This window comes from Oenanthe melanoleuca, chromosome 19 (assembly GCF_029582105.1).
Source record: "Oenanthe melanoleuca isolate GR-GAL-2019-014 chromosome 19, OMel1.0, whole genome shotgun sequence".
Taxonomy (NCBI): domain Eukaryota; kingdom Metazoa; phylum Chordata; class Aves; order Passeriformes; family Muscicapidae; genus Oenanthe; species Oenanthe melanoleuca.
This window is the reverse complement of record NC_079352.1, coordinates 10,017,042-10,043,413: the sequence shown is the minus strand read 5'-3', so window position 1 is coordinate 10,043,413 and position 26,372 is coordinate 10,017,042. Positions and strand designations below refer to the sequence as shown.

Here is a 26,372-nt window from a genome sequence, read left to right as displayed (position 1 = left end):
CTCACCCCCCTCCCCTTTCCCTCGCATCCTTGGAAGCAACAATTAAGCAGCTCTGGGATAAAACACACAGCCCGCGGGAGCACGGGGGCATTGCTTCAAGAGATGGCAAGGCAGGCAGCTGCACCCCTCCTCCCCGGAGTCCTCCTCCTCCTCTCCATCCTCCCGGCTACTCAGCAAGGAGGTAAGGAACGAAAGGCTCCTTCCCGTACCCCGACAGCGCTTCGCTGCGGGGACCCTCCGCGGGCACCGGGGCTGCGACACCCCCATCCTCCTGGCGACCCCTCGCCTGCCCCTCAGCTGCCCCTCGGCTCCCGGCTGCCTGGCCCCGAGCAGAGACAGTCATCCATCCACCTTGCCCTGCCTTGGGGACATCCCCGAGGGTGGGTGGGCAGGCCCCCGGGTGCCACCTCCGCCGAGGGCTCTTTTCTCCCCAAAGCGAGGGGTGGTTTGTGCCGTGCCCCGGTGGGACGGGATGTCACCGAAGGTGGTGACACGGGCAAGTCGGTAACGGCGCCCCTGCGCCATAGCACTTGTCAGGGGCAGGCTGCGAGGGGTGTCCTGGTGAGAGGCTTGGGGACACGAGAGGCTTGGAGGCACGAAAGGCTCAGGAATACGCAGGCAGGACACCGGGGGTGGCCACCAAACTCCCATGGGACCTAGAAGTGCGAGGGGCCGGGGGGAGGTGGCAGCTGTCACCGCGGTGCCATGGCAGCGGAGCTGGGTGGCAGCATCCCGCGGTCGCTGTGTGCGAGCTGCTGCTCAGTGTGTGGCCGCCACAGCCCCGGGGCTGCCGCAGCTGCAGAGCGGCCCGACCCACCCGAACCGCAGGCTGGGGGTGCCGGGGGCCCTCACACCGCCCTCATCGCCCTTGTGCCACCAGCGGGGGTCCCTGTCCCGGCGCGGTCCCAGGGCTGTGTGACAGCCCAGCCCAGGCGCACGCAGGTGCGGCACTCGAGGCCGGGGCGGGGAGGTGACAGCCAGCGCAGGGGTCCGTGTCCCAGCCGTGTGACACAGCCCGGCCAGCACAGCCGGTGCCCCTGCCTCGGGGTCAGACTGGGAGCTGAGCTCCCACCCAAGCGGAGGAAACAGCTGAGCACGGATTCAGAGCCCCCACTGCCGTGGCCAAACGGGGCAGAGTGCTTTGAGGAGGCGACACCACCGCCAGGGAGGGGACAGTCACCTCCGGGGAGCCGGGTGGTTTTGCCGAGGAGAGTGTGTGATGGGCAGAGCCGCCATCGGCCGCGGGTCGGTGCCGGGGCTGTCGTGCCGGGCTTGTTGGACAGAGAGGATTGAGGACCAGAGGAGAGGGGCAGGATACCATGGGCAGTGCCAGGCTGGGTGGGCACCAGGGCAGCCACAGCTGGGCCACCTGTCACCAAGGGCATAGCCCTCAGCAGCTCGATCTGCCCATGCCCTGCAGCTCACAGGACCCTGTCCCCAGGCTGGCTTGTCCTGGCTGTGCAGGCAGTGGGACCCCAGAGCTGCCTGGGAAGTCGAGCTGCTGTTGGTGCCTAATCCTGCTCAGGATGCTGGATGGGCTGTGCTCAGTCCTGGGCCGTCTCCATCTCTGGCAGTGAGACAGATGTGGCTTGCTGATCCAGGCTGGCTTTGTTCTGATCCTTCAAGCTATGGCCAGCTGGGACAGTCTCTGGAGGACTTTGGACCCTGAGTGAGACCCTGCAGCAGTTCCTGAGCAGTTCGGGACTGTTGGCCCCGCTCCAGGCCCTGGCTCAGTCCCCAGAGGTGTTTGCTGGTTTGGGAAGCAGCTCACAGAGGAGGTGAGCTGACCCTGGAGATAGTCCCAGTGCTGGTAGGACACAGGAGAAGGTTGTCCCATGGAGGACTGGGCATGTCTGCAGCCTGGTGTCTCAGCCCTGCTCCTGGCACGTCAGACCCTGGGGACGAGCTGGCACAGAGGCACAGTGCCATGGTCAGGGGGGTCCCAGGGTGCTGGAGACAGACAGACTCCAGCACTGGCTGCCAGTGCAGCTCCAAATCAACCTGGCAGGAGAGGGAACCCTGAGACATCCCAGGGTTGAGGGGTTCATACCTAGAGTGTCACCTCAAAGAAGTGCCAAGGAGCTGAGCTGGCAGCTCAGGAAACCCCCAGCAGCAGGTCAGGATCAGCCCCTGGGGATCTGGCCCTGGGAGCAGAGCTGTGCTGGCACTGTGGGGACCTGCACAGCCAGACACAGGTCGCTGCAGGGGAAGGTGCTGTGATTCCCCTAAGGTGCCGAGTACAGCCTGTCCCAGCATCTGGAGCAGGGCATCCATCCCTCAGTGCTTCCTGTGTGGAGCACAGGGGATCCCCTGGCAGTGACACCCCCGGGAGGGACAAGAGGGACCCCAAGGAGGTGCCAGCCCTGCAAGCTCTGGGCCCACAGGGAGTAGCTGGGGTGGTGCAGAGGGGCGGGCACTGGGTGTGCCAGCACCCAGCCTGGGGCTGTGGGGACCCTCTGAGGACAGCCAGGGTCCCCAGGGTGGGGCTGGGGTGGCATCTCCCCTTCCCAGCTGGAGCCTGGCCTCAGAGCTGGCAGGGTGCAGCTGTCTGCCAGCGCTGGGAGATGAAAGCTGGAGCTTCAGGGGGGCTGGAGAGCAGCCAGGCCCCGGCAGCAGCCCCGCTCCCCCCGAGCTGCTACCAGCCAGCTCAGCCCGGGATGCACACAGCTTCAAAGTCGCTTGGAGACTGAATGTTTCCATAACTTTCTCCCAAGAAAAAGAAAACAGTGGAATGAGGGAAGAGGGGAAATGGTGGTGGCTTTGCACTGAGGCTCCTCCGGGAGCGGGTGCTGTGGGCGCAGAGAGGGGCTGAGGTATGAGGGTGGTGGATTCTCCATGCTGCTCTTGGTCTCCAAACCTATGCAATAGAGAAACCCTCTGCACTTCTGGCTTCTGAAGGGAGCTGCAAGCAGCGGTGCAGAGAGAAATGGTGCAGCTGATCCAAACGGGATCGGAAGCAGCTCTGGCAGTGAAACAGCATGGATATCCACACCTGTGGATGGAGCTGTGGGGGAAACGTCACATTCCCATAAACAAGGAGACTGCACACCAGATCCTGAGCACCTCCATGGCTCACACCCTGACACAGCTGGGGCTGCACGAGTGGCTCAAATTCTCTGGCCCCTGGATTGCATCCCTGGGGTGGGATGCAGGCTCGCAGCCAGCCCAGCCCAGGAGACAGGCTGGGAGCCCAGGAAAATCCCCTTCCCAGGGTCCTGGCAGGCTCAGAGCAGAGGCAGCACAGAGCTCCTTCAGCTCTGGGAAGCTGCTGACTCAGTCTCCCCTTCCCTGATGTGCCAAGGGAATGAGTGGAGAGGACAAATGGGAGCACATAGACTCCAAACTGGGCTGGGGACTGCTGGCCCTGAGGCTGGGCAAGGGCAGAGATGGCCAGAGAGGGATGGCCAGAGCCCACTGTGGTCACAGTGTCACCAATGTTTGGGCTGTCACCAACGCCTGTGCTCGGTGGTGCTGCCAGGGGGAGGGACTGGGGGGATCTGGAGAGACTCCCCAGCAGTGCCTGCAGCAGGGAACAGCCCTGAGCTGGGCTCTGGGGGAGCAGCTTGTGAAGGAGTGTGCAGGGCAGTGCAAGTCCAGCCGTGCCTGGCAGCAGAGCTGGTCAGGAAGAGCTCGTGAGGGAAAGGTTTGTCTCCTTGGCATCACCATCCAGCCACCCATCCCATTGCCTCTGGGCCATCCCATCTCCTGCCAGGCCGTGCTGACCTGCCTGCTGCCCACTCCTGATCTGGGCAAGGAACAGCAGATAGACCACCAGAGCCTCTGCAACCCTCCCAAAAGTGTCCAGGCACGGAGCCCTGCCTCTGGGATGGTGTCTGGGAAGGGGGCAGTGACAGTGTCACCACAGTGGGACCCTCCTGGCAGGACCCCCAGTGCCCCAGGAGGGTGGTGATGATAATAAAGGGCTGAGTTTGGCAGCTGTGGCTGTGGGCAGGTGACACCTGGACATTTCTGTGGTCCCCACACTGCAGGGATGCTGTGAGAAATCCTTGTCCCAGCTTCCCTGGGGGTCTCCATCAGGCAGCACAGGCACAGGGTGGCAGAGGGGTAGGAGAGGTCAGCCCGGGTCCCCCATTGTCACCTCAGCACCAGGGACCTTGCCTGGCTTTGGGGGGCTGAGGCTGGGCAGTACGATGGGGGCTGAGCACCCTGTCTGGGGTGGGGACAGTCCCTGGCCGTGCCTCGGGGGTCCCTGGCTGTGCCTCGGGGGGGGTCCCTGGCTGTGCCTCGGGGGGGGTCCCTGGCTGTGCCTCGGGGGGGGTCCCGGCTGTGCCTCGGGGGGGTCCCTGGCTGTACCTCGGGGGTCCCTGGCTGTGCCTCGGGGGTCCCTGGCCGTGCCTCGGGGGGGGTCCCTGGCCGTGCCTCGGGGGTCCCTGGCTGTACCTCGGGGGTCCCTGGCTGTTCCTCGGGGGGGTCCCTGGCCGTGCCAGCACTGGCTCCCAGAGGCTGGACGGGGAACTGGCGGGTGCTTGGAGTTTGTTTGGAAACAAGGCAGGAGTTGGAGTTGTGTTTATCCAGCCTGGGGGCGGGTGGTGTGGGCGCGGAATGTGCCGGGAAAAGGAGCCGCTCTGTCACCCCCTGGCCGGGAAAAGGAGCTGCTCCGGACCCCCCTGGCCGGGCTGGGCTGGGCTGTGCCAGGGGGCTCAGCACATGTCCCTTCTATCCAAGGCACACTGGCAGAACCTCGGGAGGGGCACAGACTCCGGGGCTGTGTGATGAGTCCTGGCACGGCTCCTCCCCAGCATGTTGCATCCCCGGGGGTGTCCCGTGCTGCCACTGAGTGTCCCAACAACTCCTGTGCATGCACAGCCCCACACCCCAGTCACACACGGGTGTCCTGACACCCTGGGACATCCCTGCGGGGGGCTGGGCATCGCTGCCAGGCGCCCAGGGTGGAAGGGACAGGTGAGCAGGGCTCAGGGGACACCCTCACCCCTGTCACTGGTGGGGCACAGTGTGGGGGCACAGACACCCCCCAGTTTGCCCCACATCTGCGATGGAGATGTGCAGCACAATGTGCTCTACCGTGGTGTGCCAGCCCTGCCACCTGCCTGTCCCCCCGGGCTCTGGCGCTGCCCTGCCCAGCCCCTGGGCATTGCCCAGCCCGTGGTGGTGCTGCCAGGGCTGTGCCATGCATGCTCCCACCTCCCGGGCCCCTGGGGAGGCCACTGCAGGTCCCCAGGTCCCGGCCACAGTGTCCCCAGTGCCTGTGGCCCCTGGCTGCTGGCTACAGCTTCCCATGGGGACTGTGGCCATGACAGCCCCCCCACCCTCCTGTCAGCCCCCCTGCCTGGCTCTGCCCTGCAAACTCCACCACAAACCGTCTCCCTCTGTCAGAAGAGAAGCTTCCCTCTGCACTTGTGTCCCCAATCTAGCTGTCCCCAGCCCACCCATGGCCCTGGTGGAGCTGGGAGGCCAGCCAGGGGTGGCAGCCTGGTGGCCTGTAGAAGACATGTCACTGCCAGCATCCAAACCAGCCAAAAAACCTTGGCCAAAAAGCCTTGTGGCCTCTGAGCACAAGCTGAGATGCCCTGGAGAGCACTGGCACCCGTTGGTGACCCAAATGCCACACAGACTGGCAGAGGGACACAGGGGGTTTCCATGGGTCTCAGCAGTGTCCCCCCAGTCTGTCACCTCAGTCCCACTGGCCTGAGCTGGCTCTTCCCATTGGCACCTCAGCAGACAGGACACATCCAAGGATCCTTGGGGCAGCCCCAGAGGATGCTCAGGCATGGCTGGGACCAGCAGGGACAGTGGGGATCCACTGGGACAGTGCCAGGACCCATCCCCCAGAGCCACATGAGGCTGGAGGTGATGGAGACAGCCCTGGCTGTGGAATGGAGCAGGAGCTGGGAAGCAGAGCTGGACTGCAGCCAGCCCCACATCCCTCCCTCCCTTCTTTGCAGGGTCGGGTCCTGCTGACTCCACCGAGGTGCCATGCCTGGGTCCCAGCTGGGACCTCCCAGCCCTGTCACCACTGTCACCCTGGGCAAACAGGGATGCAAGGAAAGGCAGGCACCTTTCCAGTTCCACATCCCAAATCCTCCACAGGGAGCAGCAGGGGAGCCAGGAGCAGCCCCCACCCCCTGCCTTGGACCTCTGGAGGGATTTTAACAAGGGTCTCTTCTCTTGCAGGGGTTCCTGGTGCTATCCCAGGAGGGGGAGTCCCAGGAGGAGGCTTTTTCCCAGGTAAGGGGGTCCAGGCACCATTGGGAGGGGGCACCACCCTGTCTGCAAGGATGGGCAGGTGCCTGGAGGGTCTCAGAGTGCCTTTGAGACACCATGAAACGCTGGGGACCTGCCAGCCTGGATCAGGTGACATGGGGACACCCTGTCTGGCTGCTCAGCACGGACTCAGCATCAGCCCCACAGTTTGGGGACACGACTGGGTGGCAGTGCCAGGCTTACCCCAGGGGCCCCTAGCCCAGGGCTGGCACCTATGCCCTGCCCAGCCCTGGCCACAGGAGGCACTCAGAGGTCACAGCCCACCCCCAGGGCTTCAGCCGAAATCCTGGGGTCATCCCAGGGAGGGATGGCCCATCCTCTGACACCCGTGGGACCCTCCCCACCTCCCCAGGGACCCCTGGGAGCAGCTGAGTGCTCCCAGAGCAGTGCTCAGACTGCGCCCTTGCTCACAGGTGCTGGAATTGGAGGTTTGGGAGCAGGTGAGTGCTGGAACCCCTGCCAGGCTGGGCTGGGGAGAGGGGCAGGATGCCCAGTGATCTGCCTTGTTTGGGCAGGGGGTCTGCCAGGAGGCTGGCCCTGTCCCCCGTGTCCCCCTGCCGGGCTCTGACCCCTCTCCCTCCGCTCGCTCTCCCCTAGGACTCGGGGCTGCAGGAAAACCTCCCAAACCAGGTAAGAAGCCTTTCCCTGCTCTCACCACCTCCAGGCATGCCAGTGGCCAGGACATTTCACAGCCACTGCTGCCCTCACGCTGCTCCCCCGTGGCCAAGGGGAAGCCCTTAGGCCAAGGCACACCCAGCCCTGCCCTGCCACACTAATGCTGCTACAGCCTCTGGGAGCCTCCCAGCCCGCTTCGGCGCTGCCCTCTGCCCCCAGCCCCCCAGGCCACCCGCTGGGGGTGCTTGCTGCCTTAAAGCTGTGCCAGAGCTGCGGGAGGAGACGTAAAGCCGGGAGCCAGTGTCCTGGTGGGAAGCTGGCAGCGCCTCCGCCTGCCTGCCATCGGGCCAAGCAGCTTTTGCAGAGGCTCCTGCAGCCCACGCTGGGCTTTGCCCGGCCTAGGGATGCTGGGGAGAGGGGACATCACCAGGAGAGAGGGGAGATGCTGGCAGGAGGATGCGCAGCTGGAGAAGGCACAGCTGGAGCCTGGGGCAGCAGGGACTGAACATGCGACATCTGGGGCCAAGGGAAATCATGGAATCATAGAATGGGCTGAGTTGCAAGGACCTTAAAGCTCATCCAGTTCCACCCCCTGCCATGGGCAGGGACACCTTCCACTGTCTTAGGCTGCTGCAAGCCCTGTCCAACCTGGCCTTGGACACTTCCAGGGATGGGGCAGCCACAGCTGCTCAGGGCACCCTGTGCCAGGACCTCACCACCTCCAGAGCAGAGAATTTCCTCCTAACATTGAGTCTAAATCTCTCCTTTTTTGGTTCAAACCACTCCCTCTTGTCCTGGCCCTCTCTGCACGGTGCCTGTTGATCCCCATGCAGAAATGCTGCTCCATGTCACCAAATGCTGCCTGGGGTCCCCCCGTGCCCATCCCAGGGGTCCCTCCTGTGCCCAGGGCAGGGGCACCGATGCCCCCGGGCCCCCGAAGCGGCCGGGCTGCGCAGTGGGAGCCGCAGCCCGAGGCGGGGGCCAGCAGCCTCCGTTCGCTCAGATTTCAGCTCGTGGAAAGAAAAACAAGGCCCTTTATTTGGGCGTAATTAAAACCAAACGCGGGGCGGCTGCGAGGGCCCAGCCGGAGCGGTGTCCGCGCCCGGAGCCAGCGGCTCCGGAATTTGCGCCTGGAGGGAGCGAGGGCTGATGAGCCCCAGATGTTGGAAGGCAGCGCTGGCCGGAGACCCAGGGACTCATTCCTCAGCCATAAACATTTTGGTTCCGTCCCCTTGTGGCCTGGCAGGGTGGGGGGTGGGTGAGGCAGAAGAGATGGGATGAAGGACCCAAGGACATTTGTCACTGTCCCCGTGCCTGTCCCTGGGCTGTTCTCCCGTCCCCCACTCCTCTGTCCCTCTGGGCCTGGCCACCACCCCCCTCACCCCACTTCTCTTTCTAGGGGTCGGAGGACTTGGGGGACTTGGCCCCCTTGGCCTGCAGCCAGGTGAGCACTGACCACTGTCCATCCCTGCTCTGGGCCATCCCCGGGGCGATGTCCCCAGAGACCCACCTTGGGGGCAGCACATCCCCTGTCCCCATCTCCACAGCTCTCCAGAGTGTGCTGGATGGGCCTCATCTGGGCTGAGTGCCCTTCCCAGACCTGAGCATGTGCCCCAGCATGGTGACATCGGCCCCAGTGGGGTGACCCCAGAGGAGAGGAGGCACCTGGGGTCCCTGCAGGGCTGGCAGCAGAGGGACAGTGCCTCTGCTGGTGGTCAGCCAGTGACTCCAGGGGTGTCAGCACCCACTGCAGGGCTGTCAGGTGTCGTGTGTGCCAGGTGGGATGTGGATGGGAGCACGAATTTGGGGGATGCAGGACAGGGCAGTCAGTGCCTGCTAACACCGCCTTGCCCAGCCTAACGCCAGCCCTGGCACTGCCACGCAGCCCCCACAGCTCACCACCCCCGTGCCCACCGCGAGGGCAGGAGCCCCTGTTGGCAGCTGTTTTTTAGGGGTGCTGATGCTGGTTGTTCTCCCCACAGGTGCTGCGGGACTGTTCCCCGGAGCTGCCTTCCCCGGGGGCGCGTTCCCGGGAGCCGCCTCGGCCGCGGCGCTCAAGGCTGCTGCAAAAGCTGGTGAGTGCTGGGGGGGTCTGGGCAAGGCGGCCCGGGGCTCGGGCAGCCCCCAGGGACTCGGGGCCAGGACAGCTTTCCCCCGGAGCCGGGGCTGCAGGCAGGAGCTGATGCTCTCACTGGGCTCCCCAGTGACTCGGAGGGACCCAGGCGCGGGGGAATTGGCCAAACCTGAGCCCCCAGGAGCAGAGACCACCCCTGGGACGCCTCAGGGTGTCCCCTTCACCCCCAAGGGCCATCCTGAGTTTGTCCCTTCTCTGGGTCCGTTCCGGCCGGCCGCAGCCCGGCGGCGGCAGCTCCCCCTGGTACACTCCTCTTCCCAATGCCCCCAGGTGCTGGCATTGGAGGCGTGGGTGGAATTGGTGGTCCTGGTGGCCTCGGGGTCTCCACAGGTAGGAAGCACTCCTCGCCCCCAGCAGAGCCGAGCCTGGGGCAGAGCTGTCCCCGGCGTGGGCAGGAGCGGGGGCTCAGGGGTCTGTGCTGCCCGCAGGTGCCGTGGTACCGGGCGCGGTGCAGCCCGGCCTGGGCGCGGCAGGGAAACCCCCTAAAATACCAGGTAGGTGACGGCCCCGGCGTCGGGGCCGGGGCGGGGAGCGACTCCATCCGGCCCCTCATCCCCGCATTTCTTTTGCCGGCAGGTGCTGGGATTCCTGGAGCTTTCCCGGGCGGCGTGCTCCCCGGTGCAGGTGAGCTGGGGGTGCCACCCCACCGGCAGCACTCCAACCTCCGAGGGGGTCCTCACCCTCCCAGCAGCACCCCAGTGCCGAGGGGGTCCCTACCCCTCCGTCAGCACTCCCAAATGGTCCCTGCCCAGTGCCAGCAGCCCCCGTGGGGAGAGCACCCTGCCCCGCTGCCCGCTTGCCTCCCGCTGCTCCCTGCAGCTTCCAAACCCCTTGGCTGAGGTCACAGTGACATTTCCACCGTGCCAAAGACATGGGGGGACCCGGCACCTCCATCCCGTGCCAAGCTTGGCGGGAGCAGGCAGCATCAGCACTGGGAGAGGAGCTGGCACAGCCACCAGGGCTGGCAGCGTGGGAAGGAGGGGGAGGAGGTGGCGGGAGAGAGGAATTCCTCAGTGCAAAGTAATTTGGAGGAGGAAAACTTGTGAAAACAAGATGTTTCAACACTGTCCGAAGTGTGTTGCTGGTCAGGAATGTCTTTTCCATGTCTGAAAATCTTGAGCTGTAATGAAAGACATTTGTAAGAGGGGAAAAAGAATCCCAAACCAAAAGGAAATTCAAAACCCAAAATTCCAACCCAAAGGACCGCAAGGCCCTAACACTGTCTGCTACCCCTGGAGGGCTGGAGAGCCCCATCTGGCCCCAGGCCACTGAGCCTCACCAGGGCAGAGTGCACTGCCCGGGCCTGGCTGGGGCTTTGCTGTCACCAGTGAGACTCCTCTGGAGTGCCGTGTTCCCTGCAGGCTCTGTTCCACAGGCAGCTCAGGCCTCCAGCAAGCCCCTCCTGGCAACTGGAGGTGCAGGCAGCTGGCACAGGGTGGTCCCAGCATCCCTGAGGATGAGGGTGCTATGGGTGACAGGGATTTGGAAGCTGGGTAGGGGGGTGTTGGGTACCAGTCACATCCTGAGGCCCCAGCTCACCCCTCTGGTCTCTGCTCCAGGTGTTCGCTTCCCTGGTGTGGGGGTGCTGCCTGGAGTCCCCACTGGAGCTGGAGTCAAGCCTAAAGCCCCAGGTAGGTCCCCCTCAATCCCCTTGGAACACAGGGGTGGGTTCAGAGCTGGCACTTAGCAGGGAAGCCAACCTTCAGCTGAATTCACTCAGGTGGATTTGGGCCTCCAAGAGCAGCCCAGGATTCACACAGGTGTCATTGTGTTTCCTTTTAGGAGTTGGAGCCTTTGGAGGAATCCCTGGTGAGTGTCCCATCTCTCTTGCCTGTTGTTCTCTTCCTTCCCAAGCCTGCTCCTCACAGCCATGGTATCCCCACACCAGAAGATGCCTCAGGGCTTCCCAAGCCACCCACTCTCCTCTGCCAGGGTGCCCTGGGGCACTCCCCTCTGTCCAGGACTGGTGGCAGCCGTGGCGCGGGCTCCAGGTGAGAGTGTGCTGTTGGTTTGCAGGACTGGGAGGTTTTGGAGGTCAGCAGCCCGGTGTCCCTCTGGGGTATCCCATCAAAGCTCCTAAGCTCCCAGGTAAGCTCCACAGCCAGCAGAGTGGCTTCACTGCAGTGCAGGATCCCCAGGAGAAGGACCCGCCGTCCCCTGGGGCTGAGGCACGGTGCCCACTGGTCCTGCAGACCTGGCAGTGCCAGTGCTGGCCTGGGACAGCAGGACAGGGCCAGGAGCTCTGCTGTGCCCTGCCTGTGGCAGCCCCATGGGCAGCTGCTGGGGGTCTTGCCCCTGGCTCATGTGGACAGTGCTGTGGCTCTCCCCAGCTGGTGTAAGGTAGGAAGGCTCATGTTCTGGGGACATGCTCTAGGCCAGGCCACCCTGGGATGTCCCTGCCAGCTCCTGCTGGCACAGGGCACAGCCTGTGCAGGGACAGTCTAGTTTCTCTGGCTCCTGGGGGTGGGCTGGGCATTCACCTGGGCCAGGTGTCCTGGCTCAAGGAGCTGTAGTGAGCCCACCTGAGGGCTCCAGGCAGGTGTCCCTCCCCACTGCCCACCTGGATGGCACTCAGCTGCAGCCCAGCTCAGCCTAGGGGAGCTCAGCACCCCTTTCCCAGCCCAGGTTGCTCTGCACACATTCCTCTCCCAGCCCTGTGCCAGGTGCCAGCTCTGCCTGTGCCTGGGCAGCTGTGCCCATGGAGGGACAGTGGCAGGTTCTGTGCCCTTCAGGGGCCATGCTGCCACCCAGTGCATCCTGAGAAGGGGGGCAGCCACATCCAGGCAGGGCCCCCATCCCTGGGGTGCTGGGGAGAGCATTGGGGATCTGCAGGCATTTCCCATTCACCCAAACAAGTTGCTGGGGGCAGGAGAGCATCGGTGAGAGGAGCCCCCCAGGCAGCACATCCTAGCCCAGCACATCCCAGTCCAGCTCCAGTCCCATCAGCTCTGCTGCCTTCCCCCCAGCAGGGCTCATGGCCACAGGAAGCAGCAGGGATCCCTGGTCTGCTCTGATTTCCTGCAGTGGAGCAGAGTTATGATCCTTCAGAGACTCAGCCCTGCTGCTGGCAGATCCTGTCTGGGTCCCAGCCCCAGGATAGGGATCAGGACAGTGAGGGTATCTCCAGACCTCCCTGGGATTCTGGGGGATGCTGGTTTGTCACCTCTGAGGGCTTGGGGCTGGCAGTGCAAGGACAGACTGTGCTGCTGGCTGTGGAGGCTCCTGTCTTGATGCTGCAGGTGGATCTGGGGCTGCCACAGGTGGGGTGTCCCCTGCACTGTCCCCATTGCAGTAGGTGCAGGTTGAGAAGGGATGAAGAGACAGTGGGATAAATAACATTTTATGTGGAAAAATGCCTCTTTAGATGACTTGCTCCTGTGCTGTCCCCACCAGGAGGTGGCCCTGGGCCTGGTATCCACCTTGCTGGAGGTTCAGTCTGCAGCTGTGGCTGAGGTCAGGGTCCCGTTGATGCTGTAGGGATGGGGTGTCCAGCTATGCTTGGGTGGCATCAGTTTGTGCAGAGCCCTTCCAGTGTGTGCATCGGCCTGAGCCCCCCTGGCAGTGTGGGTGACATTCTCATGGGCACAGCCCCAGGGCAGGGGCTGCCCTCCCACCCAGCTGGGGGTGGTGGGGAGCTGGGCTTGGACCCGCCAAAACCCTTGGAGACTCAAGGTTTGGACTTCTGGCCCTTGGAGTCACCTCCATGTGTGTCACCCTTTCCCAGCTTTAGGGTTAGCAAGGTGCTGATAAGGTGCTCCTGGTTGGGCAGGGTGGCCCTCAAGGTGGGGGACACCTGACACAGCTCACTGTGAGCCTCTGTCCGCCGTGTGCTGCCATGGGACACCATGGGATAGCCTGGCAGGATGGAGGCAAACCTCGTCCGCACCTGTTGGCTGCTGGGATGGTGTCTGGTGCCTGAGGAGATGCTGTGCCATGAGTAATTCCATCCTGGCTGCAGGCAGCCACGTCCCTGCCCACGGCCCCCTTGCTGGAGGCACCCCCACCCTGCGTGCAGCTCGAGGTGTCCCCCCATGTGGCAGCCCGTGGTGTCGGGCTGCTGCCAGCAGTGATGGGAGCTGAGCTGCTGGCTGCCCAGCCCGCGGTCCCCCCTGAGTCAGGGGCATCCCCACGCCACTCAGAGTGCGGGGATCCGGCTCTTTCTCAAGGAGACGTTTTCCTGGCCACGATGTTCCAGCTCGTAATCCCTCCCCACCCCTTCACACCGACCTCCTAATGAGGTCACGTTTCAGCCGAGGCTCTCAAGCCCTGATTCCAATTAAAATCTTGCCTTCGGAGCTGGCCGGGGTGCAGCCAGCTGGGTACAGCTCTTGCCGTGGGGCTCCCGCGGGACCCCTTGCTGGAGCAGGGTCATGGGAGGCTCCTGCAGAACCAGCTTCAGGCGCCACAGCCCTCGGCCAGGGCTCCGAGGGGGCGGCTGCTTTCAAGGTGAGGGAGAACAGCATCTCCTGGCCCAGCTCCACCGCGGGGGTTTGTATCCCGGAGGATTCACTGCCACAATGGATGGAGCCCCTGGGCTGGTGCTGCACAGCCCTGGCAGAGCGGGGCCATGCCGTGGGGCAGAGGGGACAGGGCCAGCAGCAGCCAGGTGTTAACGCCCCCTTCTCTCCTCTCCTCTTGTCCCCAGGTGGCTATGGACTGCCCTACACCAATGGTAAGCTGTCCCGTGGTGAGTGCTTGTGTCCTCAGTCCTCGTGGCTCCACTGGCTGTCACCATGGCCTCGTGGCCACCGACCCTCGGGGTGGTGTGAGGGGTATCCCGCTCCCAGGGCGAGGTGGTCCCTTGGGGAACTTGTGCCTTGCCCTTGGTGGCTGTGGACCAGCCTGGCAACTCAACTTTCCTGGCATCCCTGGGAGCTGTTAATCCATAGGATACGTCCTGAGCCACTCCAGCTCCAGACAGGGATGTTTGAACGGGGATCTCAAGTGGGGAGGAGCTGGTTTTTGGCATCCCTCTGCATCCTCTGGCGCCAGGGGGAGGAGATCCAAGGGAGCTGCTCCGTCTGTCTCCTTGTCCTTCCCCTGGCCGGTGCCTGACCTCGCCCTGCCGCTGTGTTGATTGCAGGCCTCCGGCCCGGCGGGATAGGAGCCGGCCTCCTGGCAGGAAAGGCAGGATACCCCACCGGGACAGGTACTCCGCAGCCCCAGGGTGGGGACAGGCACGGCCACGGCAGCGGGCCACGCACCTGTCACCGTGCTGGCCCCTGGGCGGGGGTTAGGCACTGTCTGGGGACTGCAGGGACAGCCCGGAGGGGAGCGGCACGTCCCCCAGGAGAGGGGGACAGCTGCTGGCAGGAGTGCCGGGTCCCCAGTGTGCCTGTGGGTGGAGGAGCTGAGGTGGGAATGGTCTCAGCACCTCAGCTGCTCTGTGCCCGTGTCCTCCGCAGGGGTCGGCGCACAGGCGGCAGCAGCGAAGGCAGCAGCGAAACTCGGTGAGTCGCCCTTTGTGGCACAAATACCACCCACCTCCCCAGCAGGGAGCTGCTCCCTCCCTCCCTCGCTGCCAGCCCCGGGGATGCTGGCTGTGTCCCCGTGTCCCCGCACCACGCTGACCGCGCTGTCCCCCGCGGCAGGAGCCGGTGTCTTGCCCGGCGTTGGCGGCATCCCGGGAGTCGCGCCCGGTGTCGGTGTGGGCGGTATCCCAGGAGTTGGAGGTGAGGCGATCAGAGGGCTCTGCCCTGGCTCGGGGAGGGTTTCCTTCCCTTATCCCGCATCCCTGACTCTCTCCCGCTGTCCCGGCAGTCGGAGGACCGGCAGCGGCGGCGGCAGCGGCGAAGGCAGCGGCAAAGGCAGGAGCTTTTGGTGAGTTCCTGCTGCTCGGACAGATCTCGGCACAGGGAAGAGCCGTGCATCCATGCCAGGGGCTGTGTGGCTCCACAGCTGCCTCAGCAGCCCCTATCCCACCCTCTGGGTACTCTCCCTGCCCCCTGTACCGGCTCCAGCAGTGATGAAGGGCTGATAGGCCCCTCGGGATGCAGCAGCCTGGCACAGGGCAGGGCATGCCCATCACACGTGGTCTCTCTGTGAGATGTGGGTTTGCTGTGCCAGGTGCCAGTGGAGTCACCAGGGACGTGGTGTCTGTGCTGAGCTGTCCTCACATAGTGAGGGATGCTCCTGGTGATGCAGATCTCTGCTGCTCCCCCCTTTGGCTGTTCTGTGGGGGAAAAGTGAGGAGCAAACCACATATTGGAGTATTCAGAGAAAACGTGCCAGTACTGGGACAGGTGGGATGTACAGCCACAGCCTTGGGGGACCTTGAGAGTCATTGGCCACCATTCTGGTGGCCGGGCCCCTGATAGGTGTAGGGAGCTGGGAATCAAATTCCCAGGTCCATCCCAGGTTCCCTGAGAAGCTGCTTTAGGATGAGTGAGGAGCCCACCACAAAGCAGGTGCCCAAGAAACTCCTGTGACCCTGGAAGAGATCATGTCCCCACCAGTGGCAGAGTGGGATGTGTGAAGGTGTCTGACAACTCTGCTTCCCTCCAGGTCCAGGGGCAGTGCCCGGAGTCGGAGGTGTCCCTGGCCTGGTACCTGGTGTTGGAGGTGTCCCCGGGGCGGTGCCCGGCGTCGGAGCTGTCCCCGGGGTGGCAGGTGACTGTTCCAGGAGCCCTGTCCCCACGGCCCAGCTCAGTGGGGCCGTGGTGGCTGAGGGTCCGTGTCTCCCTTGTCCCCAGGGGTGCCGTCGGCAGCAGCAGCAGCAGCAAAGGCAGCTAAGTACGGTACGTGCTGCGCGGGGCCCAGCCCCGGGACCCCTGCCCGCCCTGCCCACCCTGACACACGGGGGGTGCCCAGCCCAGGGTGTCCCCTGGGGTCACTCCTGATGGGGAATGGGGAATGCTCAGCCCAGCTCCCGGCTGCTCCCACCTGGGCCTGGCTCCATCCCCAGGGCAGAACCTTCTCCCTGTTCAGGGGTTCTCCCAGCTGCTCTGTGGAAGTGAACAATGAGCACCAACTGATGGCTTTGGATTTATCTGAATTCTTGGATTTTGTACCCAATCCATTTTCCACCAGCTGATCTGTTGCAGGTTTTGGTGCTCAATGGCTCAGTGCTGCTTCCTTTAGGGCAGGGATTCCTGACATAGGGGCCACTGCCCAGGTCACCATTCTCCATAAACTTTCTGGGGTCCAGAAACAAATCAATTGGGTCTAGCAATCCCCGTCCTGCTCCGCTGGGGTCTCTCCTGGATGAGGCCATGGATGCTCTGCTCTCCAGGACACGATGAGCAGACAGAGCCATGGCAGGTCCCAGCTTTGAGCTCCTGCTGCAGCCAGCTCTGACTTGTCCCCTGGTGTCCCCGGCAGGCGCCGGCGTTCCCGGTGTCGGTGTGGGCGGCGTCCCCGGCCTGGTGCCCGGAGTCGGAGGTGTCCCTGGCCTGGTACCTGGTGTTGGAGGTGTCCCCGGGGCGGTGCCCGGCGTCGGAGCTGTCCCCGGGGTGGCAGGTGACTGTTCCAGGAGCCCTGTCCCCATGGCCCAGCTGAGTGGGGCCGTGGTGGCTGAGGGTCCGTGTCTCCCTTGTCCCCAGGGGTGCCGTCGGCGGCAGCAGCAGCAAAGGCAGCTAAGTACGGTACGTGCTGCGCGGGGCCCAGCCCCGGGACCCCTGCCCGCCCTGCCACATGGGGAGTGCCCAGCCCGGGGTGTCCCCTGGGGTCACTCCTGATGGGGAATGGGGAATGCTCAGCCCAGTTCTCGGCTGCTGCCACCAGGGCCAGGCTCCATTCCCAGGGCAGAACCTTCTCCCTGTTCAGGGTTTCTCCCAACTGCTCTGTGGAACTGAACACTGAGCCCAGATATATGGCTTTGGATTTAACGGAATTCCTGGGTTTAGTGCAAAATCTGTTTTCCAGCAGCAGATGTGACAGAAGGTTGGGTGCCCAAGCGTTCATGGCTGCTGCCATTAGGGCAGGGATTCCTGGCAGAGTGGCCCCTGCCCAGCGTCACCGTTCTCTTCAATGTGTTGGGATTGTTGGGATGGTGGGATTCATCAGGTATAACCACCCCAACAGAGCTCCAGTTGGGCCAGGATTCTTGGCTCAGCAGCAGGGTAGTCTAGAGCTTGGTCCCAGGGAGAAGGTAATATTGGCCTTGAGCTTTCACACAGCATTGGGGGTCAATGTTCTTCTACAAAAGGGGGAGCCAGCACTTAGCTCGCCAGGTCTCAGGACCTTTTTTCCCATTGTTACTGTGGAGCTCTGGGAATCTCCATGTGGAGCCTTGGGAGTCCCCAGGAGGAGCCATGGTCAATGGCAAGTCTCCATTGAGGTCTGAACCACTGATCCCCATCTTGTGGTTACTGTGCAGAAAAAAATCCCTCCACAGGCACAGGGAAGGATGGGATTCAGGAATTCAGGAGGGAACTCAGCAGTGAGTGCTCTGTGATGTGATGCCTCTGCCTAGCAGAGTGCCATGAGGACAAAGCCCTCTGACACTCAGCCCTTGCAGAAGGACCGCATGCTTATCTGTGTGGCACTAACGTGTGCCAGCAGGTGCAGGCTGCCAATGCCCTGGGCAGCTCCCCAGTCTGAGCAGTGCCCAGGCTCCCAGGCCTCGCAGACACCTGCTGGGGAGACCCAGCCCCTTCTCCTCCGTGGCCTGTCTGGCTGCAAGGCTTGATGTCCCGATGGCATGGAGCACCTTGTGCCTCTGTGAGGATGAGGGTGGTTGTGCTCCCTGTGCTGGTGACTGCCTGGCAATCGCTGGGAGAGTCAGGGGGCTGATCCCTGCCCTGCCCTGCTGGGTCTCTCCTGGATGAGGCCGTGGATGCTCTGCTCTCCAGGACACGATGAGCAGACAGAGCCATGGCAGGTCCCAGCTTTGAGCTCCTGCTGCAGCCAGCTCTGACTTGTCCCCTGGTGTCCCCGGCAGGCGCCGGCATTCCCGGTGTCGGTGTGGGCGGCGTCCCCGGCCTGGTGCCCGGAGTCGGAGGTGTCCCTGGCCTGGTACCTGGTGTTGGAGGTGTCCCCGGGGCGGTGCCCGGCGTCGGAGCTGTCCCTGGGGTGGCAGGTGACTGTTCCAGGAGCCCTGTCCCCACGGCCCAGCTCAGTGGGGCCGTGGTGGCTGAGGGTCCGTGTCTCCCTTGTCCCCAGGGGTGCCGTCGGCAGCAGCAGCAGCAAAGGCAGCTAAGTACGGTACGTGCTGCGCGGGGCCCAGCCCCGGGACCCCTGCCCGCCCTGCCCACCCTGACACACGGGGGGTGCCCAGCACGGGGTGTCCCCTGGGGTCACTCCTGATGGGGAATGGGGAATGCTCAGCCCAGCTCCCGGCTGCTCCCACCTGGGCCTGGCTCCATCCCCAGGGCAGAACCTTCTCCCTGTTCAGGGGTTCTCCCAGCTGCTCTGTGGAACTGAACAATGAGCCCAGAGATATGGCTTTAGTTTTAACGGAATTTCTGGGTTTAGTGCAAAATCTGTTTTCCAGCAGCAGATGTGACACAGGATCTTGTGCCCAAGCGTTCATGGCTGCTGCCATTAGGGCAGGGATTCCTGGCAGAGGGACCCCTTTCCCAGAGTCACCACCCTTCAAACATGGGATTGGTGGGATGGTGGGATCCATCAGGTATAACCACCCCAATGGAGTTCAGTGGAGATGAGGGACACGATCAAACAGCAGGGACACCTTGAGCTTGGGCCTAGGGAGAAGTGCAGAACTGGCCCTGAGGTTCCATGCAGGACTGGCTTCCACATGCTTCTCCAAAAGGCAGAGCCAGCAGTTGGTACCTGGCCAGGTCCCATGGACCTGCTCTTCCATCGTAACTGCAGAGCCTTGGGAGTCCCCAGGAGGAGACAGTGCCTGTTCTCCTTTGAAGTTGAAACCACTGATGCCCATCTCGTGGTTACGTACAGAAAAAATCCCTCCACAGGCGCAGGGAAGGATGGGATTCAGGAATTCAGGAGGGAACTCAGCAGTGGGTGCTCTGTGATGTGATGCCTCTGCCTAGCAGAGTGCCATGAGGACAAAGCCCTCTGACACTCAGCCCTTGCAGAAGGACCACATGCTTATCTGTGTGGCACTAACGTGTGCCAGCAGGTGCAGGCTGCCAATGCCCTGGGCAGCTCCCCAGTCTGAGCAGTGCCCAGGCTCCCAGGCCTCGCAGACACCTGCTGGGGAGACCCAGCCCCTTCTCCTCCGTGGCCTGTCTGGCTGCAAGGCTTGATGTCCCGATGGCATGGAGCACCTTGTGCCTCTGTGAGGATGAGGGTGGTTGTGCTCCCTGTGCTGGTGACTGCCTGGCAATCGCTGGGAGAGTCAGGGGGCTGATCCCTGCCCTGCCCTGCTGGGTCTCTCCTGGATGAGGCCGTGGATGCTCTGCTCTCCAGGACACGATGAGCAGACAGAGCCATGGCAGGTCCCAGCTTTGAGCTCCTGCTGCAGCCAGCTCTGACTTGTCCCCTGGTGTCCCCGGCAGGCGCCGGCGTTCCCGGTGTCGGTGTGGGCGGCGTCCCCGGCCTGGTGCCCGGAGTCGGAGGTGTCCCTGGCCTGGTACCTGGTGTTGGAGGTGTCCCCGGGGCGGTGCCCGGCGTCGGAGCTGTCCCCGGGGTGGCAGGTGACTGTTCCAGGAGCCCTGTCCCCATGGCCCAGCTCAGTGGGGCCATGGTGGCTGAGGGTCCGTGTCTCCCTTGTCCCCAGGGGTGCCGTCGGCAGCAGCAGCAGCAAAGGCAGCTAAGTACGGTACGTGCTGCGCGGGGCCCAGCCCCGGGACCCCTGCCCGCCCTGCCCACCCTGACACACGGGGGGTGCCCAGCCCAGGGTGTCCCCTGGGGTCACTCCTGATGGGGAATGGGGAATGCTCAGCCCAGCTCCCGGCTGCTCCCACCTGGGCCTGGCTCCATCCCCAGGGCAGAACCTTCTCCCTGTTCAGGGGTTCTCCCAGGTGCTCTGTGGGAGTGAACAATGAGCACCAACTGATGGCTTTGGATTTATCTGAATTCTTGGATTTTATACCCAATCCGTTTTCCACCAGCTGATCTGTTGCAGGATTTGGTGCTCAATGGCTCAGTGCTGCTTCCTTTAGGGCAGGGATTCCTGACATAGGGGCCACTGCCCAGGTCGCCATCCTCCAAAAACTTGCTGGGGTCCAGAAGCAAATCAATTGGGTCTAGCAATCCCCGTCCTGCTCCGCTGGGGTCTCTCCTGGATGAGGCCATGGATGCTCTGCTCTCCAGGGCACGATGAGCAGACAGAGCCATGGCAGGTCCCAGCTTTGAGCTCCTGCTGCAGCCAGCTCTGACTTGTCCCCTGGTGTCCCCGGCAGGCGCCGGCGTTCCCGGTGTCGGTGTGGGCGGCGTCCCTGGCCTGGTGCCCGGAGTCGGAGGTGTCCCTGGCCTGGTACCTGGTGTTGGAGGTGTCCCCGGGGCGGTGCCCGGCGTCGGAGCTGTCCCCGGGGTGGCAGGTGACTGTTCCAGGAGCCCTGTCCCCATGGCCCAGCTGAGTGGGGCCGTGGTGGCTGAGGGTCCGTGTCTCCCTTGTCCCCAGGGGTGCCATCGGCAGCAGCAGCAGCAAAGGCAGCTAAGTACGGTACGTGCTGCGCGGGGCCCAGGTTCATGTCCCTGCAAAACCTGGTGGGATCCTGGAATGCACACAAGGGTCTAGCACGACACAGAATTTATCCCCCTCCTGCCCTGGAAGTGGCTGTGGATATTCCACTCCAGGCCGCAATGATGAGACAGAAAAGGCCTGACCTTGCCACTGTTTCTGCATCAAGATCTGACTTCTCCTGTCTCACTCCCTGCAGGAGCTGGCGTTCCTGGCATCGCTGGCGTTCCTGGTGTTCCTGGTGTTCCTGGAGTTCCCGGTGTCCCTGGTGTCCCAGGTGTTCCCGGCGTGCCTGGGGTTCCTGGAGCTGTGCCCGGTGTTGGAGGTGAGCAGATGGGCTGTCACCAGCTGCTGTGGGGATACTGGTCTTAGCAGTGCCTTGACTGTGTCCCTTGTGTCCCTGCAGTGGGTGGCCCAGCAGCAGCGGCCGCAGCCAAGGCTGCGGCGAAAGCAGCAGCAATCGGTGAGTCCCCACTGTCTCCACCGTCCCACCACTGTCCCAGGGAGGGAGGAGGTGTATTGGCACGCAGGAGAGGAGGGGACACCCCGGTGCTGTGGAGGGCAGTGGGATTCCTGCTGTGGAGTCTGCCCCCTCGGGCACATCCCTGACCCTCTCTGCAGGTGCAGGACGCGTGCCCGGCGTTGGCGTGCCCGGCGTTGGCGTGCCCGGCGTTGGCGTGCCCGGAGTGGGTGTGCCTGGAGTGGGTGTGCCTGGTGTTGGCGTGCCTGGTCTGGTGCCCGGGGTCGGCGTTCCAGGTGAGATGGTTCCCAAGGGATGCTTGGATGTCCCCAGCAGTGCTTGCTGGACGTGCTCCTGACCCTCTCACTCCCTGTCCCTCAGGAGGTCCGGCAGCCGCTGCCAAAGCAGCCGCCAAAGCAGCCAAGTACGGTAAGCTGGCATCTCTCTGGGGTATGTCCTGTCTCCTGCTCATCCCCACTCCAGGCTGCTCCCCTGTCAGGGCTGAGGCCCAGCAGTGCATGGGGTCCCTGGGGTCGGGGTGAGGGATGAGCTCCCTGAAGGGCTGAATGTGAGATGAGGTTCTGGCTGTGTCAGGGCTGCTCTCCTGAGAGGTGAGCCCCGTGGAGCGTTCGAGTTCACCATCCAAACACCTTCTCATACGTTGGTCCATCCACACCCCGTTCTGCCCACCCACACCATCACCACCTCTGTGTCCATCTGTCCCCTTCTCTGTCCATCCCTCTGTACCTCCTCCATTCATCTATTCAGTCACTCCACATCCATCCACATATCTATCCTTTCATCCCTTCAACCATTAGTGCATCTCGTCATCCCTCCATTCATCCATCCATCCATTCAATCATCCATTCACACTCATCCATCTCACCACCCCTCCATCCATCCATCTTGCCATGCCACCATCCATGTGTCCATCTCACCATCCATCCAACCATTCATCCATCCTACCATCATTTCAACCACTCCTCATCCAGCCACATATCCATCTCATAATCCATCCACCCACCCCCTCCCCTAGCCTGCCATGCCTTCTCATCCAACTCCCTCTACCATGTTTCCTCCTGAGCTGAAGCTCCAGTCCTTCTCTTTCTCCTTGCAGGAGCAGGTGGCCTGGCTCCCGGTGTGGGTGGCCTGGTTCCTGGAGTAGGTGGCTTGGTTCCTGGAGTAGGTGGCCTGGTTCCTGGAGTAGGTGGCCTGGTTCCTGGTGTTGGAGGTGTCCCAGGTGAGGAGGAACGTGAGGGTGGGGGCAGCCTGCTGGTGAGGGCAGGACAAACTTGAGGAGAACCTCAGCAGTGTCCCCTGGGGGGATGCAGACAAGGCCTGAGGGATGGGCTCTGCCCAGATTTGCTGTGAGGCCTCCCCAGGGTCACTTGCTGTCTCTGCCCAGGTGTTGGAGGTCCAGCAGGAGCAGCCAAGGCAGCGGCCAAGGCAGCCAAATTTGGTGAGTCAGCCTGGAGAGCCCCTCAGTCTCCCTGCCAGCCCTGGTGTGGCACTGCCCAGTGCAGGGGATGCTGGTATGGGCACCCAGGCCTGGCACATCATCCCACATCATGAGCACGGGGATCACACCTGCTGCCTCACCCCTCTCTCCGCAGGTGCCGGGGTTGGAGGGGTGCCAGGTGTGGTGCCTGGCGTGGGCGGAGTGCCCGGAGTGGCACCTGGCGTTGGTGGCGTGCCCGGCTTGGTGCCAGGGGTGGGAGTACCTGGAACTGGCATCCTTCCTGGGGCAGGTACATGCTTTGCCCCACCCTGCTTGGGGACAGTGGTGGCTGGGAGTGCTAAAAGCCGCCAAGCCACATGAAGGAGTGGCAGGGAGGGGTGCGGGTGGTGGCACATGAGCGTGATGTGGGGGTGACTGTCCTGTCCTGACTGTGGTGTCCTCACTCACTTTGCAGGCATCCCCCAAGTAGGGGTGCAGCCTGGTGCTAAACCTCCCAAATTCGGTACGTACCCCTGCCCCTCTGCCCCAGGGCCACCTCGGACTGTCCCTGGGCCATCAGGGTGCTGATCTCTTTTCCTGTCCCCTGTGTGCCACCGTGCCCCGATGGCCCAGGCGTGGTGTCACCCACGGGTGCAAAGGGCCACCTGTACTCCCTGCCCTAGACTCACTGGGGACAGTTTTGTCCTTCATGTGTCACGCAGGGGCTGAAGCCCCTCTGGGTGCTGTGAGATGGGTGCTGGGGACTCCCAGCATGTGTGCCAGGGCCACCCCAGCAGGCTGGGCAGTGGCTGGGAGCGCTCCGAGCTGGGGGTCCAGGCTGGGCGGGGACAGGTGTTAATGATGTCTCTCTGGCAGGTGTTCCTGGGGTTGGAGTCCCAGGGGTTGGTGGCCTCCCAGGTAAGTGCTGGCAGGAACTGAGCCCAGGCAGGGGGATGTGCAGGCAGAGGGATGCTTACCCAGAGGGGTGGAGCAGGGGGGTGGTCCTTCCGTAGCGGGGCTGCCCGAGGAAAGACGGGCACACTGGGACTGGGTGTGGAGCGGGTCAGACACTGCCCTGCTGTCTGTCCCTGCTGCTACTCACCCAGGCTACCCCTTGTAGGTGGCCTCGGTGTCGGTGGGCTCGGAGTCGGTGGCCTCGGTGAGTGATGCTGGTCCCGGTGTGGGGCTCCCAGGGCTGGCTGCAGGGAGCAGCAGCAGCAGCGTGCTGGCAGAGCAATGAAAAGGAAAGGGAGTCTGTGGGTCACTTCTGTCCCTCCCGGTCTCACAGTACAATCCCATCCCGCACTGTCACCGTGCCTTGTGCCCTGTCCTGTTTGCCACCTGCCCTGTTCCCAGGGGTGATCCAAAGGGATTGCCATTGCTGAGCAGGGACCGAGGGCCATAGCGCCAGCCTTGCCCATGCCGTGTACTGTACCATGTCCCCAACGTGTGGAGATGCAGGTCCCTTCTGGGACCCTCCGGGCCCCTCCTGAAGGGTCTGGCTGTGGCCCTGGGGCAGTGAATCCGGGCAGGGGCTGCACTGGTGCCCCCTCTGACATAGGACTCTTGTATCCAGGAGCTGCTGGGAAACCTCCCAAGCCAGGTAAGGGACAGCCAGAGGGGCTGGAGGAGTGACTCCAGGCCCTGTCCCCATCCACATTCCATGGCTGTGCTCACGCTCCCCACCCTCACTGGGGCTCGCCCACCTGCAGGTTTTGGTGCTGGGGGGCTGCAGCCAGGTGAGAGCTGCAGTTTGGGGCTGGCACGGGACTGTGTCCCCTACCCTGCCACGCTCATCCCCGCTTGCTGTCCCCACGCTGCTGCCATTCGCTGCTGGGCATGCGGCTGCCTGGGAGAGCACTGGGAAGCCAGAGGGTGGGGACGGCGGCTTTTGCATCAGCTGCTGTCCCTGGAGTAAGCCAGGCTGTCGCCAGTCACGTTAGGGTGGCACTGCTATCACCGGCTGTCACTGGCTGTTGCTTTTTCCCCAGGGGTTGGAGGTCCCGGCTTCGGCGTATCACCGATCTTCCCAGGTACCAGCCCCGGCCCCAGCTCGGCACCTCGGCGCACCCCCGGGGGCTGTGTCGGTGCCTGGCGGCTCACGGAGACACGGCCACGGGCCGGGGAGGGACCCGGGGGGCTGGGCTCAGCCGGGGGGGTACGGGGCAGAGAAATGGGGGTGCTCCGTGCGTGCTGAGGGCTTCGCTCTCCTTTCAGGTGGGGTCGGCGGCCTGGGATTTGGTGGTGAGTATCCATCCTCCCCGCGGGACGTTTCGGGGTGGGGGGTGCGTGTCCCCGCGGGGGTCCCGCTGACGCCGCTCTGCCGTCCCGCTGCAGGGAAGCCCCCCAAGCCCTACGGAGGAGCCCTGGGTGCCCTGGGCTTTAGAGGTGAGCGCGGTGCCGGCCCTGCCCTGCCCTGCCCTGCCCTGCCCTGCCCCCCGCGGGCATCCCCGGCGGGGTGCGGGGCAGGGAGGGCTCATCCCGCATCCCCGCATCCCCGCAGGCGGCGCGGGCTGCGCGGCAGGGAAGTACTGCGGGAGGAAGCGGAAGTAACGCTCCGCCACCCATCACCTCATGAACTTTGGTGCTACTGCATGGTCCAGAATGTAAATCCGAAGCAAAGCTGAGACACCCCCTCCTCAAGCCCCCGGAGGGACCTCGCGTTCCCCGGCAGCGTCCGGCCCCCCCCGCCCCTCGGTCCCGGCAGGGAGCGCGGAATAAACTGCGGGGAGCAGCCGTCCCCCTTGGTGCTATCGCTCTCTGCGGGATTTGGGGGGGCCTGGGCTGTCGCGCCCCTCCCCAGCCCCAGAGCTGACCCCCAGGGGGGACACAGGGTGAGGGGCACCCCACATTGGAGGAAGGGAGGGAGGGAGGGAGGCAGGGAAGGGGATGCCGGCGGCGGGGGCTCTGCGGGGAGGGATGCTCCCGACAGCCTGGCCCCCACCGCGGTCCCCGCGGTCCCCCCGGTTTGGGGGGGCCGCGGGCAGGAGGGGCTCGGTCCCTTCATGTTGCTCACTTTGCTATAACTGGGTCGGACGCCCTCTACGGAGGGACTCGCTTCTGACAGACTAATAAAGGACAAGTTTTTAAAGGATTCTGGCTCCAGCCTGTGTCCCATGTCCCTGACCCCTCCCTGTGGCGGTGGCAATGATGCAGGGATTCACCCCAGCCCGTGGCACTGCACAAGCTGGAAATGTGCTGGGTCCTTGCTTCAGGGATGTCCCTTGTCCCACTGCATGGTCACAGCCCTGGAACACACGGGAGGGGTGGGGGGACAGCCTAGGGACCTAGGGGTTGCCCATACCTTTTCCCACAGTGACAACCCAGAGTCCCAAGGTCTTCAGTCTGTGCGCTGGTGTGAACTGTCGAGGACATCTCTGCCCTGTCTTAGTGTGACAGCCTCGGGACCCGGGAAAAGGTCTCTGATCTGGCTCACAATGGGGGACTGGGGGTGCAGGAAAACGCCCATGCCTTGTGCCCCGGTGACAGCTTGAGGACCAATAGGGCTGTGCCTGCCCTTGGTGACAGCCCGAGGGGTGACATCCAATTGCTGTTCCATGGTGACAGTGCAGGGAATGAAGGGGACGTGCATTCCCTCTCCCACAGTCACAAGCCTGGGATCCAGGATGAGGTCCATGCCCCTTGCCATGGTGGCCCGGGGATGCGGGAGATGTCCACGCTCTATCCCGTGGTGACAACGTGGAGAATGATAGGGACACCCATGTGATGCCCCACGGTGACATCCCAGGACAAATGGCGACACCTGTGCCCTGACCACAGTGACGGCCCGGGGCACGTGGGTACACCCGTGATGGCCAGTAGTGGGTGTGGCGACACCCGTGCCCTGCCCGTGGGGCTGGCCTGGCGTGGGAACACCGGTGACGGTCAGGGAAGGGTGAGCACGGCCCCATCGCCCCGCGCCCTCGCAACCCCC

At 63.9% G+C, this 26,372-nt stretch overlaps 1 protein-coding gene across 8 annotated transcripts; it reads left to right on the top strand.

Annotated features, from left to right (window-relative positions):
• On the top strand, positions 1–25,294 carry ELN (elastin). Of its 8 annotated transcripts, none has more exons than XM_056506527.1 (42): positions 1–181; positions 6,154–6,207; positions 6,657–6,683; positions 6,841–6,873; positions 8,258–8,302; positions 8,841–8,933; positions 9,263–9,322; positions 9,421–9,486; positions 9,569–9,616; positions 10,552–10,623; positions 10,775–10,801; positions 11,009–11,080; positions 13,638–13,664; positions 14,076–14,141; positions 14,398–14,442; positions 14,584–14,664; positions 14,753–14,812; positions 15,497–15,601; positions 15,685–15,729; positions 16,313–16,450; positions 16,534–16,575; positions 17,874–18,011; positions 18,095–18,136; positions 19,414–19,551; positions 19,635–19,676; positions 20,260–20,397; positions 20,481–20,522; positions 20,740–20,865; positions 20,947–21,003; positions 21,162–21,296; positions 21,382–21,429; positions 22,118–22,240; positions 22,406–22,459; positions 22,614–22,748; positions 22,914–22,961; positions 23,315–23,356; positions 23,559–23,597; positions 24,015–24,041; positions 24,430–24,471; positions 24,656–24,682; positions 24,776–24,826; positions 24,942–25,294. In XM_056506527.1, the coding sequence occupies exons 1-42, from the start codon at positions 103–105 to the stop codon at positions 24,989–24,991; spliced, it is 2,829 nt and encodes a 942-aa protein (XP_056362502.1). In that variant the 5' UTR covers positions 1–102; the 3' UTR covers positions 24,992–25,294. The 8 variants fall into 8 exon arrangements, with proteins under 8 accessions (XP_056362502.1, XP_056362501.1, XP_056362505.1 ...); XM_056506526.1 differs by having other exon boundaries at positions 14,581–14,664; XM_056506530.1 differs by lacking the exon at positions 8,258–8,302 and having other exon boundaries at positions 14,581–14,664.
• The last annotated feature ends 1,078 nt before the right edge of the window (positions 25,295–26,372 follow it).

Coding starts and splice junctions, on each gene's coding strand:
- ELN (XM_056506526.1), top strand. CDS start 103: ATGGCAAGGCAGGCAGCTGCACCCCTCCTCCCCGGAGTCCTCCTCCTC. Junction 14,443..14,580: donor GAAGGCAGCAGCGAAACTCG/GTGAGTCGCCCT, acceptor TGTCCCCCGCGG/CAGGAGCCGGTGTCTTGCCC. Junction 19,552..19,634: donor AGCTGTCCCCGGGGTGGCAG/GTGACTGTTCCA, acceptor CCTTGTCCCCAG/GGGTGCCGTCGGCAGCAGCA.